Source organism: Haliotis asinina, chromosome 16, assembly GCF_037392515.1.
Source record: "Haliotis asinina isolate JCU_RB_2024 chromosome 16, JCU_Hal_asi_v2, whole genome shotgun sequence".
Taxonomy (NCBI): Eukaryota; Metazoa; Mollusca; class Gastropoda; order Lepetellida; family Haliotidae; genus Haliotis; species Haliotis asinina.
The window spans coordinates 17739063-17760930 of NC_090295.1; the positions used below are offsets into that span (position 1 = coordinate 17739063).

The 21868-nt window shown below is 40.4% G+C and overlaps 1 protein-coding gene across 1 annotated transcript in view; it reads left to right on the forward strand.

Moving 5' to 3' along the window:
- LOC137268879 (uncharacterized) overlaps window positions 1-20562 on the forward strand; it is a 58872-nt gene extending 38310 nt beyond the window's left edge. Inside the window, exon 2 of the mRNA XM_067803468.1 lies at window positions 19490-20562. Within this exon, the coding sequence (XP_067659569.1) occupies window positions 19490-20125 (636 nt within the window). The 3' untranslated portion in view covers window positions 20126-20562. The remainder of the gene's footprint in view (window positions 1-19489) is intronic.
- Window positions 20563-21868: the final 1306 nt, after the last annotated feature.

The following is a 21868-nucleotide window of genomic DNA, read 5'->3' on the forward strand; positions in this document are numbered from 1 at the left end:
CACACAACGTGCTTTGCTCAAATTAATTCCCTGAGGGAAGTGTTTTACAAGGAGTACATGTCATTTGTTCTTGCCATCGAGTGCACATTTGGACAGTCACAGATGAGTGACATTTTGCCACATTGGCACAACAAGAACAATTGATTACAGTGACCACAACACTTGTTTTTAAATTTTGATTTATCAGAATTAAATAATAATTTATTAATTTGGAAACTGCTCACAATTACTTTTCTTGTTAACAGCATAACTATACATTGGAACCTAATACAGAAGACATAGTAGCAATTTGGAGATAAACCGGGATTCTTACCTAAAACACAATCCAGAGGGCTTGTTGTCACCTAGACAGTACAGACAGAAAGAGGAAGATTTCGAGGTTGGGGGTCCCACGCTCCCTCTCGCCCCTGTCACGCGACAACATACCCCCTGGGGATTGGCTGAAAAAACTGTTGCTATGGGACCCATGGCACCAGTGCCTTGAGCCCCCAAACCTTATCAGATATTTGGTAAAGAGAGGGATATTGGGTTACTAGTGCAAGGGCCAGAGACAAAATATCCAGCCTTTACAATTGCATACCCATATATTCTTTATATCAAAAACTCTTCGCAACCTTTTCTGTGGGCCTAACACAATCGACATTTCTTCATTCAGAGTTCGTTAAATCTTAATATGATAAGCATAACACTACTTACATCAGATGGCAAACCTATTATGTCATAACTCAATGATATAAAAATATTCAATATTAGTTTGAAAACATTGTGAAATTTCATTTTTGAAATTTCACTCAAACAATGCACCAAATCTGGTCAGAGAATCCCTTACCTATAAATGCAAAATGACACACTATCCCCAACTACATTGTTTTCAAAGGTGCAAATATCAAAAGCAATATGAAAAGGATTTCTTAAATAAATCTTCGTATTTATAAATACGTTTGAAGTTATTTTGAGTCGTAACAAGCACATTAGCAATAATATACTAGAGATATTTGTGATTTATATTTTTTCTTGCAAAGATAATTTTTCATTCATTAACACAATGAACCATTTTAATCGTGTGTGAGCTGATCCAAATCACAGTAATATTGAGTTCTTGAATTAACAGAGTGCTGAGTGAAGGAAGCCATCTCTCTTGCTAAGAATTCAACACGCTTTTGTTTACAGGGGTTCATCAAGTCTAAACTTTCATATGTATTGTGGTAGTTACTTATTTACGTTAAACATTACGAATAACATGTGCTATTGCTTATTTCAAGAAAATAACACTGTACCTGACCAGATCGTGGAATGTTCCTTTTCTCCTGCGATCGACGACTGCTGCTGTTCTCAATTTTTCACGTATCCGAATCTCTAAAGCTTCTATTGTAAATCTCATTGCCAGTCTCTTGAATCAGATAACACGGGCAAACGTAGGAATACTGCATTGTGTTGACTTCCTTGTTGTCATTACAGGACATACCGGTTGAGAACTGCTTTCAAAATAGTCGTCTCAAAACAACTTGGGATCAAGTGACAAAATGGCGGCAACTGTGCGTAGGGGCATTGTGGGTAATAACAAATACCTGATCCTTTTTCGATTGGCAGGCATGAAATCCTTCTCTGACCCAATTTGGATGTGATTTTAAGACAAAGACTGAAAACGACCACTTCAGTACATAAAACTGTTGCTTTTATAAAATGTCACGAGTTCCCGTGCCCATGGATTACCAAATCATTACTTCCGGTTTCGTCTGTCAACACCTGGTAAGTTCCATTGTTTTTACAGCTAGCTAATTTTGATAATAGGAGCCTGTTAAGTGGGGACTGCCCCAATGAAGCCGCCACACGAACCCCGACACACTAATGACCTGACACTGATTAATTGTCAAGTATTTGAACTCAGTGTCAAAATATAAATGCTTTTAATGCTACACTTTACGCACTGCCTCAGTTTATTGTATAATTCACGTATATTTTGAATATTAAGAAATATCATCATGTAAGTACCGAACTGACAATTGTTTTAATGACTTATACTAATCTTCCTAAATGCTTATACTCTTTCACATTCCTAGGAGTTGGCAGTCTATAGCCTCTTTTTTATATATTGCATCATTTACCTTTTAATTATTAATATATATCTAAACTACTGCTATTGCTAAAGTGGTTTTAATTTTACTTATTTTTATACAATATATTTACTGAAAGGAATACAAGCCAGTACACAACTCAATGATCCAATAAGTTATAATTAATATATAATAAAAGTTTGAGCAATGTTCCTATGCAGAGTCAACTCACCTTTTATTCTTGTATATAGATATCAGTGTTTTATTATTTTTTTTCAGATAAAGAAAGCGTCTGATCCTCAATTTGACAAAGCAGACAACCGAAACCTGGACTTGCCTCATTCATCCCAATCTAGAGAAACCAGAATAAGTGTGCCTCGCGCACATAGCTGGACAAAGGCCACTTATAGCCATTCGTCCTTTCACCATTTGCATGTTTAGTATGGTTATTGTGAAGTTTGTGTGCATGGTAGTTGGAATATGATGCTTCACTACATTACGAATAAACAAGAATGTGAAGGAAAAAAGTGTATCGTTTGTTCTTGTATCATTAGTTTGAAGCCACATTTAATATTGTGATATCCACCGAATGATGCGTCAACAATTTACTTTTGTTGTCTTGTTCATCTAAGCAATGATACGAATCTGCTATTCCTTCCCCAGGCACATTCAGATTGAATTATAACACCCCGTGAAAGCTAAGTTTCAGTCAGGAATGCAAACCAACACATGATCATAGCTTCGTGTCAGTTTCCATCACCGGCGCTTAGAGTATCCATTATGGATTCTATTTGGAAACTAGGTCACCCAGTTTCACTGAATGGATACCAACTGGATGTGAGGATGGCAAACAATTACCCATTTTATGTTACTTAGTTCAAAACAGCCCAATGGAAACCAACATGAAACTACATTTTCTGCTTTTATGTTGGTTTCCATCTAGTGAGATCTGAGAATTGCAAATTCCAGATATGGAAACCAACAAGAAACCCCCGAACTTAGTTTCATTTTGGTTTCCATTTACAGAATTCCAAAATCACAGATTCCAAAATGGAATCTAGCTGGAAACTCAGTTAGTGAGTTTCAGGGAATGGAAACCAACTGGATTCCGCAATTACCCACATTACGGATGGTTTCCAGGTTTCTGGAAACCAAGTCATTTTTGTAGTGGATGTTCTTTGGTAACAGGTTTGACGTTGACAATACAGACCATTTCAATGTCTCTAGAAACATACGTTTGGGGATAAGAACATCTCTCTGAAATTCGATCTGACTAAACTTGAGCTATTTCTATTGCTTAAGCTAAGGACAAGTTACAGGTAAGAATTTCTCCCGAAATTCCACCTGGCTGAATTGGAACTATAGTTGGCTTAGCTGTACACTAGTTAAATGTTCCCAGTCACTGTTTTACAAATGCAGGATAAGAATTACGCTACCCAAAAATTTCACCTCGCTGAATTAGAGCTATGAGCTATACACCAGTTAAATGATCCCAGTAATTGTTTTACGAATGCATGATAAGAATGTCTCCACCCGGAAATTGCACCTGGCTGAAAACTGAGCTAGTCCTGTCTCTTTTCACCCCATCCTCGATATCTCCAGGGTATACGTTCCGAAAAGTCTCCACTTTTACCCTGGAAGCATCTACGGGTCGGCCCGATATTTTTATTACCTCCATTTGCTGACTCCGCTTTCTCACAGTAGCCAATCAGAGTGGTCGCCGTTATAACCGAATTTGCCAGTGTCAACAAAGGTAGCAGTTGCAACTGCGAAGGTTTGCTCGCCGTGCGACTCGCAGTTTGGGGAAATCATACATGCAACTTTATAGGTCCGAAACCTTTTTTAAAACATATGCAAGAAATCCATCTAATACTTTCAGAGAACCTACGCATGGTTTGTTTGCCAAGTTTAATCGGTTAGAGAATTTAAAAAGCGAAAGTGAGTTGTGATTGGTTCGCTCAAATTCCCAGCGTAGACACCTGATTGGATAAAAAGCCAGCCAAGGGAGGTAATAAATTTATCGGGCTGAGCCGTAGATGCATCCAGGGTATAGTGGAGACTTTTCGGAACGTAGATCCTGGAGATATCGAGGATGTTTTCACCCTCGATGGCCGCCAAATTAATTTGGAAGGTGACAGTACTATTTTCACCAACACCGATCTTTGTACTCTGTGTGAAAGCTATCAACAGATGGACATATTCTCTGACGCCAGATATGCTAACGAGAAACTGTAATTTTTTAGGAATCAAATGGCTTTGAACACTTAAATTCATTCGAATTTTACATTTTGTAGAAGGAGTTCCTATTCAGTTCACATGCCGCCTGTGCTACATGAAAATGATTTAATACTTCTTTTAGATTGCACAGTATCGCTCGGAGTTGGTTAAAGAAATGTCCTCGAATGCCAAACGTGTGTACAATACTGTTTCTTATCCCGTCACTGTCTAATATATGTCTTTCCGAAAAAATCCGGTGCGCAAAATCTTTCAAACATTAAAAGGACAATACTTAACAAAATATGCAATTTGAAATAATATAGATAATTACTTGTGGACAAATTATAGCTTTTCAATGTGCAACACAGTTGCTTAAAATGAAGCCATTTAAGTCCTGGTTCCTGCAGTTTTTTGTCAAGGAATCATTTCTGACGGAAAGATATCCTTAACAAGACATCATTAAGCTATATGGCGCTGCAGGCGAAGCAATATGCCGAAGTCCTGTACATTAACTGTTTTTGTTTGGTGTAAGTCTCTTAGCGGATATAATCACCTTTGGGAGACCTTGATTATGTATTGAGCGGTGTAGGGCACTTTATCAAATTGCTTGCCATAAGATACAATAATTCTGAAAACAGCCTCAACCTCGATCGCAATTTATGGGCTTAACGCTGACTGTTCGCGTTCTGGTCGAGGTCGCAGGGACGATTCTTTCATAACACCTGCATTTACACGTGACATAAATACGCTCGAACATCGCGCCCTACGCGTTCCCTTCCCTCAGGGATGCACAAGTGATGAGATCTACGGCACATTTGCTATTGCACAGCAATGTAAACTGATCGCACTGGGGATTCCTTGTTATCGTATTATACTACAGCCAACAGTTCTAATATGTATATATGGACTCAATCATATATTATCAGTGTGAGACTGAGTTACAGGACGTGATGGCAATGATGTTCCCCCCGGCACGATGCCTTTTGTCCATTTCGCATAGATATGCGTTCTTTTGCATATTGTCAAATATCGGATGGCTTTGATAAATACACACTACAACGTCGGACATTATCTAAACAATATCGAGATCACTGACAAGTTTGGGTAATTTTGTATCAACGGATAGTCTGGATAGCTGGATAGTCGGCGTGACGAGCGAATGCTTTAATCACAAGGGTACCTCAACGCCCTCAATGAGCTTTAACTACAAAATGATTTAATACGTCTTTTCAACAACCATGCAAATGGCATCTCTATTAACCTTAGACTTCAAGGTATATTCGTATAGAAATAACCTAATTTCTCGGTCGAGTGAAAGCACAACCCAGTGACCTCAATTTTGGTGCGTGTTGTGATTGGGGAAAGAAATGGCTGTCTGTCTGTATCGTGATCACCTCCAGCACCAGGGTCAACTCAAATCAGAGGATAGCATGCGTCTGTGTTGGCATCAAGCAATTTTGTCGCTTCCGCTTAGCGGGATCGGTAATCGTAAACGTTTATCATTGGCGTTTAAATTGCCTGCTGCCAAGCTTCTCCTCATCAGTGCACAGCATAGGGGTATTTAGACATGTCGCAAGTTGCAGCCTGCGTTCGGTTAGGCGCTCAGTCGGATATCATTTGATATTGTTGTTTGAAAATCAAATATAATCATATGAATTACAATTTAGCTTTTCTCTTCTGACGTTTTGTTTGTCAATAGCAGGATCCTGACGTTGTCATAGAAATAGTTCACCTATATAAGAGACCGACAACTCCAAACTCGTATATTAACCATCAAATCACAGCCCATTTCTGGCGTCCACCGGTCGGGATACTGCTGGAATAATGCTAAAAGCGGCAGAAAAGTAAACTCACTCACTCACCCATTTAGTCACAACTCATTGGTCTCGCTGAAAATAAGATAATTTTAATTGTCCAGTTTTATTTGGCTTAACACAGAATTGATCGGTGTGCGTCATTGTTTCATTCTCAACTCCCCAAGGAGTATACAACCCACGCTGCCGTTAGGAATCATTTGCGTGGAACAGAATTGTCACTGTGTGAATTTAATGATGCGTTCATCGACACTTAGTCACTGGGGTCCACAAATCAACTTCTAACGTCCCTGTGCTCGTTGCAATCGCCAGGGACGGTACTATTTAGTTGCCAAGTGAAAAATAAAATCTCAAATGAAATTTAACATTCCTACCCTAATTATAACCTCCTACCACTGTCTTTATCGTGAAGGAAACAACTTTCACAGAGTCCATAGTAAATGCATGATAAAACCTTGAAAGCATTATGGTTCCTAGAGGATGCCACTTCTGATGTATCTTCTGTTTGTCAGATTTGGAAGTCATTTCTTTTTCGGGTAACACCTGGAAATTCCTCCGGAAACTTACGGTATCTTTAGAGAACTACTACTACTACTACTACTGCTGCTGCTGCTGCTGCTGCTGCTGTTGTTGCTGCTGCTGCTGCTAGTGATAAAATAGATCAGGGTTAGAATGGATCTTCAGCAACCCATGTTTGGCGTACGAGGCGACTAAAGTGGTGGGGTGGTTAGGCTCGCTGACTTGGTTGACACATATCATCAGTTCCCAGTTGCACAGATCGAAGCTCACGCTGAGTACGGCGTAAAACTAATCTCACTCACTGATAAAAGTAATCATAAACAGAACAACTTGAATCCCTAATAGATAATATTGAATAAATACATGTATATGGAACAATACCAATGGGTTCACAGTCTTTTAGGCTTGCAGATCTTGTAACAACAGTCTATTTATATAGCGCCGAGTTCCAATTAGATTGCATTACTTAGTCCCAGGTCGGTGAATCAGTGTGCAGGCGATTTCATTCTCAACTCCCTGGGGAAAATGTATCCAATCTTCCTGCAGGGCACGAGACGCTGTCACATTACCTCATATCATTCACTCATGGAGAGCAGTCGATTTTGATGGTCATTCTAAGGGCGTATATGTGGTAGAGCTAGACTGTGGCTTTTCAAACTCTCCGACGTCAAGCTGAGAAAATAGGCATCCTTTCAACTGCTGTCGGGAGGAATTAGGTAGCCAAGTGGTTAACGCGTTCGCTTGTCACGCCGAATACCTGGGTTCGGTTCTTCATATGGGTACAAAGTGTAAAGTCTTAAAATTGCTGGAATACTGCTACAAGCGGCATAAAACCGCACTCACTCACTCCACACACCACACTATGTTCATATATATCAGTACTGCACCAGCGTCATCCTGCAACGTTGGCCAAAATGCGCATACACATGTCTTCATCACTTACTTAGTTGATTGATGTTCCGGTTGCCAAGGAAACGTAAGACCTCATTGCTGAAGAACGACCGGAGTCCAGCTAAATTTCATTTGGCGTAGAGATCAAAACACTGTGGATATAATGTGAGTGTTCATGACATGTATAAGCGTGACAAGGGCACAATGTGTGAAGCCTATTTCTTGTGTCCCCCGCCTTGATATTGCCTGAAAATTGCTAATAGCGACGTAAAACTAAACTCACTCACTCGTGTGTTCGCCTTAACCTTTGCTATATCTTATTGACAAGGTAACAATGTGTCATGCCTATTTATGGTGTCCCCGCCTTGATATTGCCTGAGAATTGCTCACTCCTTGTTCACTATTTCACTGATTAATTTAATATTTGTGGGGAGGGGGTGCAGGGGCATTTTGTTTGTCCTCTAGCATTTGGCGGGCAATACAATGACAAATTCCATTCCTCTTCTATTTTCATAATATTATTGTGATCTTCTTGTTTGGGCGTGTCATTCTGGGTCGAATGTAATATTGATGTTATTGCTAAACATTTAATGTCTCCTTTCAACAATGGGTTTATTGCGAAGCCGTTAACTGTCTTTGAAGTGCCCAATCGGTTCACTGATGTGCAGATGGGTGATAGGTGAAAGGGTAAAATAGTCTTCTGATGATTTGTCAAATGTAATGGCTCTTTTAGAGACATTTATGACAAATGATTGGTGCAACTGCCATATTTTCTCAAAACTGGTATCCGTCAGACTCAACTTCACTGTCACTATCGAAATCGCACTTATACTCCTGACACCGAGGCAGCCACAGTATTCTGGAAGATATCTAGATCTAGAGCGGCTCCCTTTAGGTGCTTGTTCTTTCCTCGCATCGCGGTGAAAATTAGTACGGGTCACAAATTAGTCATTCAAGTTCATTTAAAAATTTGGCTTGGTATCCCGGTTTCGGTATTAACAACACGTGAATATTGGCTATACGTGCACGTAACTTAATTTCAAATCATATTCATTGCACAGACGCGGTCAGGGTGCAGTTGTATAATGTGAACACTCAGCAATTAATAATCAAGAACAAGTAGTGAAACTTTGCGTCTGTGCCATTCCAGTACAACAGGTGAATACAAGCTATTTCACTGGTTCCAAAATTAAATAGTGCAAACGTGCTTCTGTACAGCGAGGGATATCTGTAATATATGTTCAGTATATCTGTACAACGAAGGATATCTGCAATATATGCTTATTATATCTGTACAGCAAGGGATATCTGTAATATATTCTCAGTATTTCTCTACAGCGAGAAATATCCTCAATACAATATACACTGTCATAACCCTTAAGATATATTTGTCGAATTCTGATTGGTGAATAGCCAAAGCATACGAAACCATGTAGGCGGATTTGCTGTACACCCCGTCAAATCTGTCACGTGACACACTACACGGATTGTACGAATGACCCTGACCTTGACCAAAAGGGCTGAGTCAGCGTATATAGTCATAAGTATGATAATAGCAGTAAAATTGTTGCCATAATTTGTTATTTGTTTGTGTCAATGACAATATGCAAGAAATATGTACCTCAAATTCGATCATGTTTATTATAAACTAAGCCACCCCTAAGTATTTCCTTCGGCTGGGCCGACTGTAAGACCTTTGTAAATTCCGCTGTGCCGAAGGAAATACGGAATTTACAAGGATCTTACAGTCACGTACACCTTTTCAAAACGCCGTGTAACTAATAGAATTTATGTACAGGGAGGGACATCATCAATATATGCATTAGTACGCTTTACAGCGAGGGATATCCTCAATATATACACCAGTATTTTTTCACAGCGAGGGATATCCTCAATATATACACCAGTATTTTTTCACAGCGAGGGATATCCTCAATATATACATCAGCATTTCTGTACAGCGAGGGATATCCTTAATATATACACCAGTATTTCTGTGCAGGGAGGCATGTCATCCATATATGCTCTGTCATATATACACCAGTATTTCTGTGCAGGGAGGCATGCCATCCATATATGCTCTGTCATATATACACCAGTATTTCTGTGCAGGGAGGCATGTCATCCATATATGCTCTGTCAGTATTTCTGAAGAGCGAGGGGTATATCAATACATGCATTAGTATTTCTGCACAGCGACTGGCTGTGAGTGTGATTTTAACGCCACTTTTAGCAATATTCCAGCAATATCACGGCGGGGGACACCACAAATGGGCTTCGCACATTGTACTCATGTGGGGATTCGAACCCATTTCTTTGGTGTGACGATCGAACGCTTTAACCACGAGGGTCCTCATCGTCCCCTAATGGCCATTGGTCAATGCGACGTAACATTTCGTAATTTCCAACATATCTGCCCCACAAGAACTTGTCATGGCGTTAGCGAATGTCCTCCACATGACTCCGCCGGGAAGTGTACATGGTGGCACTACACATGGCCAATTATGACAACTGAATTACCAGACTCACAGTGGTATTTACTTCAACAAGCCCATGATCAATTATTGGGTAAATGTCACGACACAACGCAAAGAGCGTCAGTTTCCGTTGAGTAAGTATGATTTGCTTCGAGCCATACTTGTGCAATGGGGAAAATAGGATTATACGTCACATAGAAATACGGTTGGTACTCAGACTGGCGACAATTGTGATCGTTATCAGAAAGCATTAGTGACTGTATTAGTGGAAACATGTGGGAGGTGCCATTAAAACTGACCACTGGGCAGTGTATTTGGGTGTTCGACGCCAAGGGCTGGACTGTTATCAGTTCGCTGACGCACGGTCGCGCTCGTTATAGAACAAGGTTCACGCGCTGTGGCTTAATATGTAGAACACTGTTTTCTCTGAAGCACGCTGGTACTTTGTCAAGGTGTTTCACTGGAGCATAATGGCATTTCTGTAAAACAAAGTATCTCAACATGATGATGTATATAAAAAATGTATAATAATGTTTGCGCTGTAACACAGTTTCTCAATATGTACAGGGACAGACCTTCTTGAAACGGAGCACAGTGTCTCAACTTGTGCATACATAAGAGCGTTTGCTCTGGAGCAATGGTTTCTCAGTATGTACATGTGTGACAATGTTTGAATCCGAGCCCGGTGTCTGAACATGTACTTACAGAATAATCTTTAAAACTGACCACAGTTACTCAACGCGTGTAAATGTAGCGATGTTTGCATCGGAGCACAGCGTCACAACGTACTCGTGTATGACAATGTTTGCATCGGAGCACAGCGTCACAACATACGCATGTATGTTTATACCGTCACAATGGTGTCTCAACATGCATATGCCAGAGTGAGTGAGTTTTAGCCTCTTTTAGCAATATTCCAGCAATATCACAGTGGGGGACACAAGAAATGAGCTTCACACATTGAGCCGATGTAGGGAATCAAACCCGGTTTTACAGCGTGACGAGCGAACGCCTTAACCTCTGCCCACCACCCCTCATTCACCACGGAGTACAAATGCTTTACCAAACGTTATCGTTACATCGGTCAATAATTATTTTAAAACCATGTCTTCACTTTACTTTACCACGAATGTGACGTATTTGTAAATTTTGCTTTAAAATGAGCAAAAGAAATCAGTAATATGTAAAACTGTAAAGCCCCCAGCTGAGTCTACTTCCTTCACTAGAACGCTACTGGCCGTAAAACGACACAGTTCAATAAAAGTTTAAGTGAGATAAACACTATGTCCTTCGGAGGCATTTAGCTCTGTTGTAATGCTAATATCTTTCCACGTACATCAATCAAACCTCTTTGCGGAAGATCAACAATAACATAAAAAAATATTGTGGTCTCTGAAATCTCACAGTAATGGTTTCCTGAAGCAAGTCATCGTCCCTTCATGTTACAGTGATGACTTCGATCAAACTGCATCAAAGATGCAGGGATTAGCGACGTGTTTTGGCAACATGCTTGCCACGAGAGACGTGTTTATCTTACAATGCATGTGAATCATATGTTAAGCAACCTCGAGGGTTAACAGTGCTACTTTGATCATCTTGGAACAATTCAAAGAGACATAGTTACAGGAATTACAAAGCATTGTCTCCACGTAACGACAAATGAACCGTCACAGCGTCCAAGACCATTATAATGTTTGTTTAACGATTCAGTGTCCGGATATCAGTATTTCTGGCTTGAGGTTTCTGAATTCTGGATTTTAAATGTGTGGCTGTTGATATGTTTATGGTGCTGTTGACAACAATCGATCACATAGTGTAACCATCAATTTTGGGATGGTCAACACGAACCTGTACGAAGGTTAATCGAAGAGTTCCTAACATCAAAGGAAAAATTGTAGGAATAAAAATGTTCGCGAAGCATACTTCAGATAAGTCATATCTTACTTGAAAAGGCACCTGATCCATCGACAAACCAGTGGTTATAACTGCACTTTAAAGTATGTTTTTTCGCAAACTTCTCGAACATAATATTACACTGAAACTTCAAAGAATTGATAGTTTCCATACGTGTTGAAACCTCACATACATTTTTGTCGTCACTGATTTTTCAGCGAACCATTCGTAACACTTTTACCGCTTTTTTCCTTCTCTGGATAATTCAGAGTCGTTATCTGGCGTTGTGTTTCAGTAATTTGCAAGTGGTTAATGAAAATAAGTTCAACATAAGTCGGTGGCGCGTTGATCTAAATCGTTCTTTACGGCCTGTTGTAAAACCAGTGTAAACTAAGTGCTACATGATGGCGCGTGGTCACCTTACGGGCAGCATTAACGTAATCTGACCATCTGCGTTAACACCATTGACACGCTATTACATGTGGCTATACCTAATGAGGTGTTACAAGAGTGGTCTCGAGGTGACAGTCACATACCCTCAAGGCTTCAGCCAACAGCAAACGAAGATTGCTGATGATAATTACAAGTATATTGCTACTAAGAGGATTGGTTGTGAGCTGAACGTTTATTCCACCTAAAGGAGGTTGCGTTGTCTTCTAAGTCCCAGAGCACATAGTTGGTGAAACAGATCCATTTCTGTCAGCTTCAGCGGATAGATATTACGTCATTTGATGGCTCATTTTATAGTCTTGGGTTCAGTTAATACAATTGACTCTACGTAAACCTAATTCCTAATCCAACACGTCAGTCTTTGGAAGGTTGGCGTCGGTTTGTGAGTGAGTGAGTTTAGTTTTACGCCGCTTTTAGCAATATTTCAGCAATATCACGGCGGTTCACAAAAGAAAATGGGCCTCACACATTGTACCCAGGTGGGGAATGGAACCCGGATCTTCGGCGTGACGAGCAAACGCTTTAACCACTAGGCTACCCACACCGCGTACCGTCGGTTATGTGCTTAGTGGAAAGGGGATAAATTGTGAACAATAGTGTAATTGTCTATTGTTTGGAGAATATGAGACAGTAAAACGTGTTTCTAAAAAAACCCACCTTTTAAGTTGAAAGCGTTTTCCCTAAGTACAGAACAATGTTTTAATACAATGAGAAATTATCCCAGATAGATGTTGCTTATCACGTATTAGCCATTACTGGCTTGTTTCTCTGGTAGGGTAGCTATAGGTTAAAGCGTTCGCTCGCCACATCGAACACCCGAGTTCGACTCTTCAGAAGGGTAGTTCATTTGTTGTTCCCGCTGGGGTATTACTGAAATATTACTAAAAGCGGCGAAATCAATCTGACTGACTGTCCCTGTATCGACAGTTGTTATTTAACAATGGTGCTTCATAGGTTCTCATTCAGTTCCTTTTGATGTGTGACCACAACAAATAGGTGATTTTGTCTTTTCTGCAGCAGTCAGGCAAACGCCATTACGGCCATATGTAAATAATGACGTTAGGGCCATGAAAAGCGGTGTTTGGAGACGTCAACGATCTTATCAACCCTCCAGCTACCACAGCATTAAAGAGACAAGTATTGAACAGTTGGAACAAGTTCCACCTCAGAATACTTCCGGGCATTGACGTAGCTTAGGAATGAACTCTCTTATAACACAAGGACCAAAAATAGATACCCGTCAAGTGAACAAGTGTAAAATAGTGGACAAGTGTCATTTACATGAATAAAACTCTGTAGGTATTTACCACCTTCAAATTTAAGAAATGAGCAACATATTTAGAATTCGGATTGGAAATTTTGTTTTCATGACTGAGAATGTTCTTCTGCAAGGTCTTGACTTAGCTTAACATTTAATGTTTCCAGTATATTGTAAATAAAGCAACGTAAACCCCGCCGTTGGTGAGAATCATTTCAGTGGTTGAGTGGATGAGTAATGAATGTATTTGTACGGATAAGTCCATGATTTTGTAAAAAAAATACAACACATCTCCAGCTCCAGTGAGCCAAACAGCTGCCATATTTCGTCCATCCACACGTGCAGAACAGGACTTTCAACTTCATATACTACTTGTTTAAGGATCAAGAGGTGCTGAGCCATATAATGTTTGTTAACCATATGTAAGGGAATACACTAGAGCACTGTATGTTCGTCTTGTGGAAGGCTTGCGTAATTATCCATAATAGTTTCCCTGATCGCGTCCACTAGTTTCCAGAACAAACTTTCTGCAGCAATCACTTTCCAGTCTAGCGAGCCAAAGAATTGCCATATTTCGTTCAACCACACTTACAAAACAGGACATTCAAGTTTCCTTCAATAGACCACCGTGATCATCGCTGCCATAGAATGGTTGTTAGCTATATTTCAGGAAATATAGTAGAGTCTGCGTTGTCCAATATGTGTCTGATTTGATATCGTTATGCTAGTCTTCTGGATGGTTTGCGGTCACTTTTATGCACATTAATTTCCCAGATCTCTAGTCTTTGATGCTCATGCCCATTAATTTCCATAGCAAGCTTTCTGCTATGACTCATTGAGGCGCGTTTCGCACACCCACACTTACACAACAATACTTTCAAATTTCCTTATGTACACCTGCATGTTCTGGGATCCCGAGAGGCTCAGCCTTAAATTGCGTTGCGATTTGCTCAGTGGTTCAAAAGGATCCTTGGCAATTTTTTAAGTTTGCCGTAAACTGGCAATATCAATCTGAAATGACGTCATATGACAGGAACACTGTTTACAAAGACGTTGATACCAACACACTCACCATGGAGATAGGTAGAAAGTCCTTCAAGAATTGCATCTGGCAGTTCTTTTAAGCATCACTTTACAACGTGCTGACTCTCATGTCGCTCGAGTTACCAATGCAACTTTATCCGTGAAAGTATTTAAGTGAACAGTATAGATTTAAACATTTTACAATATAGTTTAAAAATGAACTTCAATCGTCCTCTTCCATTTTTAATGAGTGACAGTGAGTTGGGCTTTACGTCGCTTTGAGCAGTATTCCAGTAATATCACAGCGGGGGACTCATGAAATGGGCTTCAAAGATTGTTCCCATGTTGTGAACCGAGACCTGACGTGACGAGCGAACGCTTTACTAACTGGGCTACCAAACCGTTCCATATGTTACAATGGAAGTGTCTTGACATTAAACTATGTGCATCTTGAACCCAGTACCGCTGGAAAAATACGTTGGCGGTGTTCTTATGGTGAACTTCAAAAGTGTTCAAAATGGTCAACTTCGAACTGTGTGGCACCTGAGGCTTTTCGTTGAGATTATACTAATGCGACTTGATGAATCCGGGTCAGAGTTAAAAGAGGCGTCTAACCTACTCACTCACTCATCATCAACTCTGAACCTTGGATAATTCGATTGAGGTTTTGTCACCTGCAATCAAGCCTATTAACTGAGGTTACCCTGATAATTATCGCTTAGTACATTCTGCTATTGCTTAAAGGCGTATAGGGCATTAACAAATATCGTTTAGCTTAGGGATTGGTTCTGTTCGACGTCATTGCAATACAATGTGTACAAATCGATAATCTTAATTGTATCGGTCGGACTTAATTGAGCCCTCCAACTGATATAATTGGCAAATAATATGCAGGAGAACGCAATGTCTCGAAAAGCAATCATTCTATTGACTAAGTATTCACGCATATTTACTTTCAAACTAGCTCAGCTTGTGTCAATACAATAACATGGTCCCTATTCCAGATCTCATGGGGAACGTCTGTCGATAGTCACCGGCAGAAGTGCTGGTTGCTCTCAGGGTGACCAAATTAATCAAAATGATGGACTTCATTTCCGATGACATGTCTTCAGTATGCTTGCTCTGCTAAGCTCGGGACAACGTCCAATCTAACCATCGCCACTTAGTGCCTGATTACGATGGATTTGGGTTTCAGTTTATTGCCTTAATACAAGAACTATATTGGACGCCGATAAGTGCAAACATAATTTATGAGAGGCCTCATTCATAGGGAAAATGACCTGTCACTTGTGGAGTAATAGTGTGTACACTCGTGGAATCCTTTTTGAAGACCCTTTCTTCCCTCAGTTACATGATCAGTTCTAGGGGACCTGATCGATCACCTTGTGTATCCTAGCAACACTATGCATTTCTCCTATCGTCGCATGTGATGATAATTAATTTAATAATGCAGCGTCATTTCTTCATAACAATTAAATGAATAATAACAGTTTCATTTGCTTGACGGAAGCAACTTAATTAATTTAATGCCACATGTGCTCTTCAACAGTCAAGAGCTCCCGGAACAAATTACACAATTGCATTAGGGTTCGGGAGGTAGTTTGCGCAATCTGTCAACTATGTAACGTTTACATTTACTATTTGATTGTTATGCTGGGAAGGGTATCACACTTCTTTGTGGGAGTTCGAAGAGCCAATGAGATTATGTTAATTGTTATTAGTCACGGAGAGGGAAAGAGTCCTGTCGTTTTATTATATGGCGAGTATATAATCCGCACCATGAGACAGCAATCGTTTTACTTTGAGCCCTGACAGGCCATCAAAGGAATCATCAAAGTTAAGGTTTGGTTTGGTCATTGTTCAACACCGCACTCATCACAATTCCAGCTGTATGAAGGCGGTGTGAAATCAATTGAGTCCTGACCAGACAATAATGTGATCGGTACCACGAGCATCGACTTCGCAACTGGGATACAATGATATATGTGTCAACAAAGCCAGCGAGCCTGACCTCCCGATACCTTAAGTCGACTCTTACCACAAGCATGGGTTACTAGGGACCAGTTCGAACCCAGATCTTCACGGGTTTCAAAATTGAGTATTCAGTACCTACCTTTAGCAATATCCCAGCAGTATCACGGCGGAGGACACCAGAAATGGACTTCACACATAATATCCAAGTGTGGAATCGAACCCGGTTCGAACAAGCGAACGCTTTAACCACTAGGCTACCGTCCCTTGTTGACATCAGAAACTATTGGTCTAAACTGATTCCAAGTTAATCAACGCAGGCATTTATCGTACATATATCGTGTTATTAACAGATTATGTTTCTGGCCATTACAAATATATATGGATAAAATTTGTAAAAGACAATCAGGATACCCCGAGTTTCATCAAGGCATCTCAAAACGGTTTCTCCATCCCACAAAACATGATTTTGATGCAAGATTACATGATTAACGTCTACAAGTAAAATAGTAAAAATACCTAAAAATGTACAGTTTTACAAATCCACATAGTCATAACTTAACATATATAAATAAAAACATTTTGAAGGCAGTAGTTGGAATACCACCGGAATGTTTATTGCGCCCATCGCGCAATATAAGAAACATCGGTGTTATGTTTCATTACGTTTTAATCTGTCACTGGCCATTACTTATTCTTGTTAAAGCCATGATTCTAAAGATAATTTAAAGTGTGTTTTTTTTGCCTGGAAAGCTGATGCATCAACACTGCGTGTAACTGACCATTATTTGTTGAAGAAAATGTGTTATCCCACAATGAAAAACTCTAAGATTGACAGACTTTACATGTCGCAATAAAATGATTTAAAATCATTGCACTGAAATGGAGAAGCAAAAGGCGGCTTGTTTCACACAAGTCATTGTATCCCGATTGCGCAGATCGAGGCGCATGCCGTTCATCATTGGGTTGTCTGGTCCAGACTCGACCGTTCGGTCTGCCGCCATATAAATAGTTTGATTATTGCTGAGCGCTGCGCAAAGCAAACAAACAAAACCGAAAAGCAATTATAACATGAATGTCTGTACGTGCGTGCGTGTTTTCTATCTTGCGCACTTTGTGTAAAACTAAATTAATTGACTCTGATCCAGATGACACCTGGATAACGCCACGGATTTACTAAGGTTGGCACCCCCGCTGCACGAAACAACTAAGTTTAAGCTTAAGTTAAGGATGACAAGTATGGTTGGTCCAACGCACCTTTACATTTGCGTATCTAAGGCTGGGAATGGAATATGGCCGCTGTTTCACGTGGCAACTAGGGACGCTTCCATTACACCAGCGCTGAAGAGTTCAGCCTTAGTTAAGGTTACGGCAAAGGTTGAAGTCTGAGTTAAGGTTTTCCTAAAGTTGTTTTGTGCAACGGCCGTATCTTTTCCTTAAGGTGATCGTAACTCTAACCTTAATGTTTAAGGCTCATCGTAGCTAAGGTTGTTTTGAACAACTGAACACAGCCCTAGTAAAAGTCTGCGCTCCAAGCTGTATAGCAACAAATATCTGTATGTCTCCATAACACAACGGAGACGGCTGACATCTAGCTATTCACATCAGAGAAAAACACCCATTACATAAGCGAAAGCGTCGCTTGAAAACGATACTGATACACTTTCTTTCTCCAAAGTGCGGAGAAGACGAAAGGGGACATAATAAATGTTAAAAGATTACATAGTACCGTTACCAAAGTAATTTTAAAAATGCATATCGAAATCCCTGCGGAATCAACGCCAGGGATTATAAGGTGTTTTCTTTTCGTGCCTAGATTAATAAAGTCAGTGGAAATTGGAACCCGAGTGTAAAACTGAAGCATAAAAAGAGCGCCATTTGGCATTCCATTAGCAGCATTTTCATGTTGTTGACATTTTCGGACGTAAATTATGGCACCGTGACGTGGTAAAAAATTGTTAATACGGTCCTGTCGTCTTAAAGGACGGAAAGGAATACTGTAGATAATGAAAAATGCACACGCAGCGGAATGCTGCTGGCGAAATTATACACACTGGATCCAGGATACGCGAAGTAATCATATTAGTGATCAATTTGTGATGTGATACTGACCTTTGTGTGAAATGACATGATTTCAATTTAGTTTGTCTTTATTCACATTTTGTCTGTTTTCATATTTACATAGTTAATTTCATGACGCAAAATTCATATTAAATGTACATGTATTATAACCCTGTTGTATTTAGGTTAGGTGAGACACATCAAATTGCTTAATCTAAAATGTCTTAGTCAACGTTTAGTTTACGTGACGTATTAAGTGCGTCCTTTCATGGCCAATGAACATTTGGACGCGGATACAAATCATGTCCCAAGCGATGTACGATGATATTCAGTGAGCAATATTCTCAGATATGTGAGTGTCTTGTATTTAGAGCAGTTATTTCATTAATGATCAAATCATCTAGTCCAGTACCAAGCACCATTATATTTCTTCACATGATCTTAACATTTCCAATAAGGACCGAAATGGTATGAATTTATTTGCAAATGGCATCCTCAGGGCCCTGTTTCACAAAACTGTCGTAAGCCTAAGATCTCGTAACATCTGTTGTAGAATTCGCACCTCCTGTGTTACAATATAAGGGGTACGAATGCTATGAGAAAAGTTAAGAGATCTTAGGCTTACGAGAGCTGTGTGAGACGGTGCCCTTGACCTTAAGATATGTAGTTTAAGGTAATAACCTTGCCTGGCCATAGCGGAGGTGGTGCAGGCCTAAAACAAATTCACGGAAGCCTTCCTAGCAGAAGGTCATGGTCGTGGGCATTTCGGATAACAGAGTCCGCTCAAGAGCATTTTGTTTTGTATACGACTTTGCATGAAGTTGTTATGCACCTACATTTCTTATACCTGTTTCGTTGCAGACTGAAAATGGTGAAAAATCCAATCAAGATGCAGCTTCAGTTCAGCGAACGGAACATTCCGCTGGGACTTCGTCATACGACAAAGTAACAGATGAATCAAGACTCCGAGAGGTCATTGACAAATTTGTAAATGGATGGGACTTCCATCATAATAATGGCGCCACAAAAACCAGGCCCACTCGTTCCAAAAGATGGGCAGAGTCAGAGAAGAGGCCCAGCTATTACTACAGCTCGTACATGCCCACCAGATACGACAACCAGAGATGGCGGTATCCTAGCAACCTGATGGCAATATTACGTGGTGCCAAGCGAAGCTGGGTGGAGGAACCGAGGCCTAGTAACGATCGGTGGGCGTATCCTAGCAACCTGATGGCGTTGCTAAGGGGGAAGAAAAGCGTCATCTACGAGCCAGAGGACCGGGATGATGTTGAAGAAGAGGCAGTGCAGAACGTGATGGATCGTCTTGCGGATGGGTGGCAGTACTTCGTTGAGCACTACGGCCCGGAGGAGAGTTCCAAAAGATCCTATGGGTGGGGCAATGATCAGAGAACCGGGAACTCGAACTCAAGAAACTTTAGGCCATATGGTGCCCGTCAGTTCTTGGTTCTGAACGGAGGAAGGTATGTCATTGGTTGAGGTCAAGACACAATCATATACTGAAGAACATTCTGCTGTAACATACCCAGATCATACGAATGCAGCTCAAACGAAAACATGAACGTTGTGTAAACTTGCACAATAGTGTGATTACAATGTACATTATCACAGCACTGGGGACATTGTATTGACAGTCAATGTGAATCTGAGTGGACTCTCAACGTTTTTTAAAGGATTTTGCGAATGATATAGTCCAGATTCTTTCTCATGAGCAAATATGGTACATTGGTGTCTTCTGCTTCATCTCTTGGATGACGTCATCTTGTTCTTGCTACTTCAACTACTGGTGCTATGACAAGGCTCATTTTTGTGACTGTGGGTTTCTTTATTTTCTCTTGGATTTGGCTTAAGTAGCTTTCACCTGTTAATACATCGTCGATGTTGCTATCCATATCATTATTAAAGTGTTACTTTCATAAGATCGTTGTGTTGTTGGTGCAAATGGATACGGAATCCAGTATCAGAGACGACAAGGCGAATATCACATAGTGATTGTAGGAAGCTTTAGCACAGAATGGTAAGTTCGTGTCTTCTGTGGCATGAATAAGCAGACAAAACCGGTATCAATAAGGGAACATCTTCTGATATACATGTTGGGACTACCTTCAGGGTGTACAAAATGGTAATACGCGCACATTCCAGGAATTTTTAATTTTACAAGTACCGTTACCAAGAAATTAGAACAGGCTGATACCTTTTGGGAACACGACAGGCAAGGTTTCCGATCCAACCACAATGTCGCCTTTGAGTACCCGGTTTGGGGGATTTTTACAGGCCTATGTGTGTCTGTGTGCGTGACTGCGTTGTAGGGAGATAAAATTTATAAATGACTTTATATTGGTATGAGGTTTAATGCTTGCGCCCTTTGGAAGTTCAGGATCATGTACTATTCAAAACCCACCTGATCGTTTGCTACCTCGTTTGTCATGGTGCTTATCAAGATAGCAGGCATTTCCTTGGCAGATAACACAGACAACGTGTCATCTTTGAGATTGAATGTCAGGACTTGCACTGATCCTGAAGACCACTAACACGTAGTCCCTCTTTACAGATGAAAGTATCAATGGCCATAGTACTGGCCATGCTGACAAGCAAGGATAATTATTTGGTGGAATTTGACAATAGGACAAATCGCATTGTACGACCTTGGCGTCACAACAGAACAAGGATGACAGCGATCGAAGTGCTCTCCCATAGGATTGATGTTTCTGTTCGCGGTCGCTAAAAGGCCAGGAAGCCGATATAGGAAGCCGATGAACTCGCATTTCTGTAAACCTTCACAAACTAGGATGTACCCTCGCAATGACAAATTACCTGCATTTGATTTCCATTCGCGAATCTGATTGGCTACGCTACTTATCCTCGGAATACCAGCTGCAAACCAGTCTCAAAGCTGACTTGGCAAACATCGTCAACGCTGCAGCCTATTCCACTGACACTGATATAATTTACAAGCAAATAGAACTGAGAAACTGGCTGACTCGCAATGGAATGCCTCGAAAATCTTTTTCAAAGAATATCTTAAGTTCACGTCCAGGAATACGGTGGCTTTGTTTTCCAGGTACAATGAGTTACCAACTTTACTCTTCCTCTCTTCCTTTTGTCTTTATTTTATGGGAAGGTAATACCATCATGAAACCGATATGCATGTAATCGACGGACCCAGGATACAGGGTTAGTGTAGGTTTATAAAACGATAGATAAAAGAGAATGAAGGTCTTC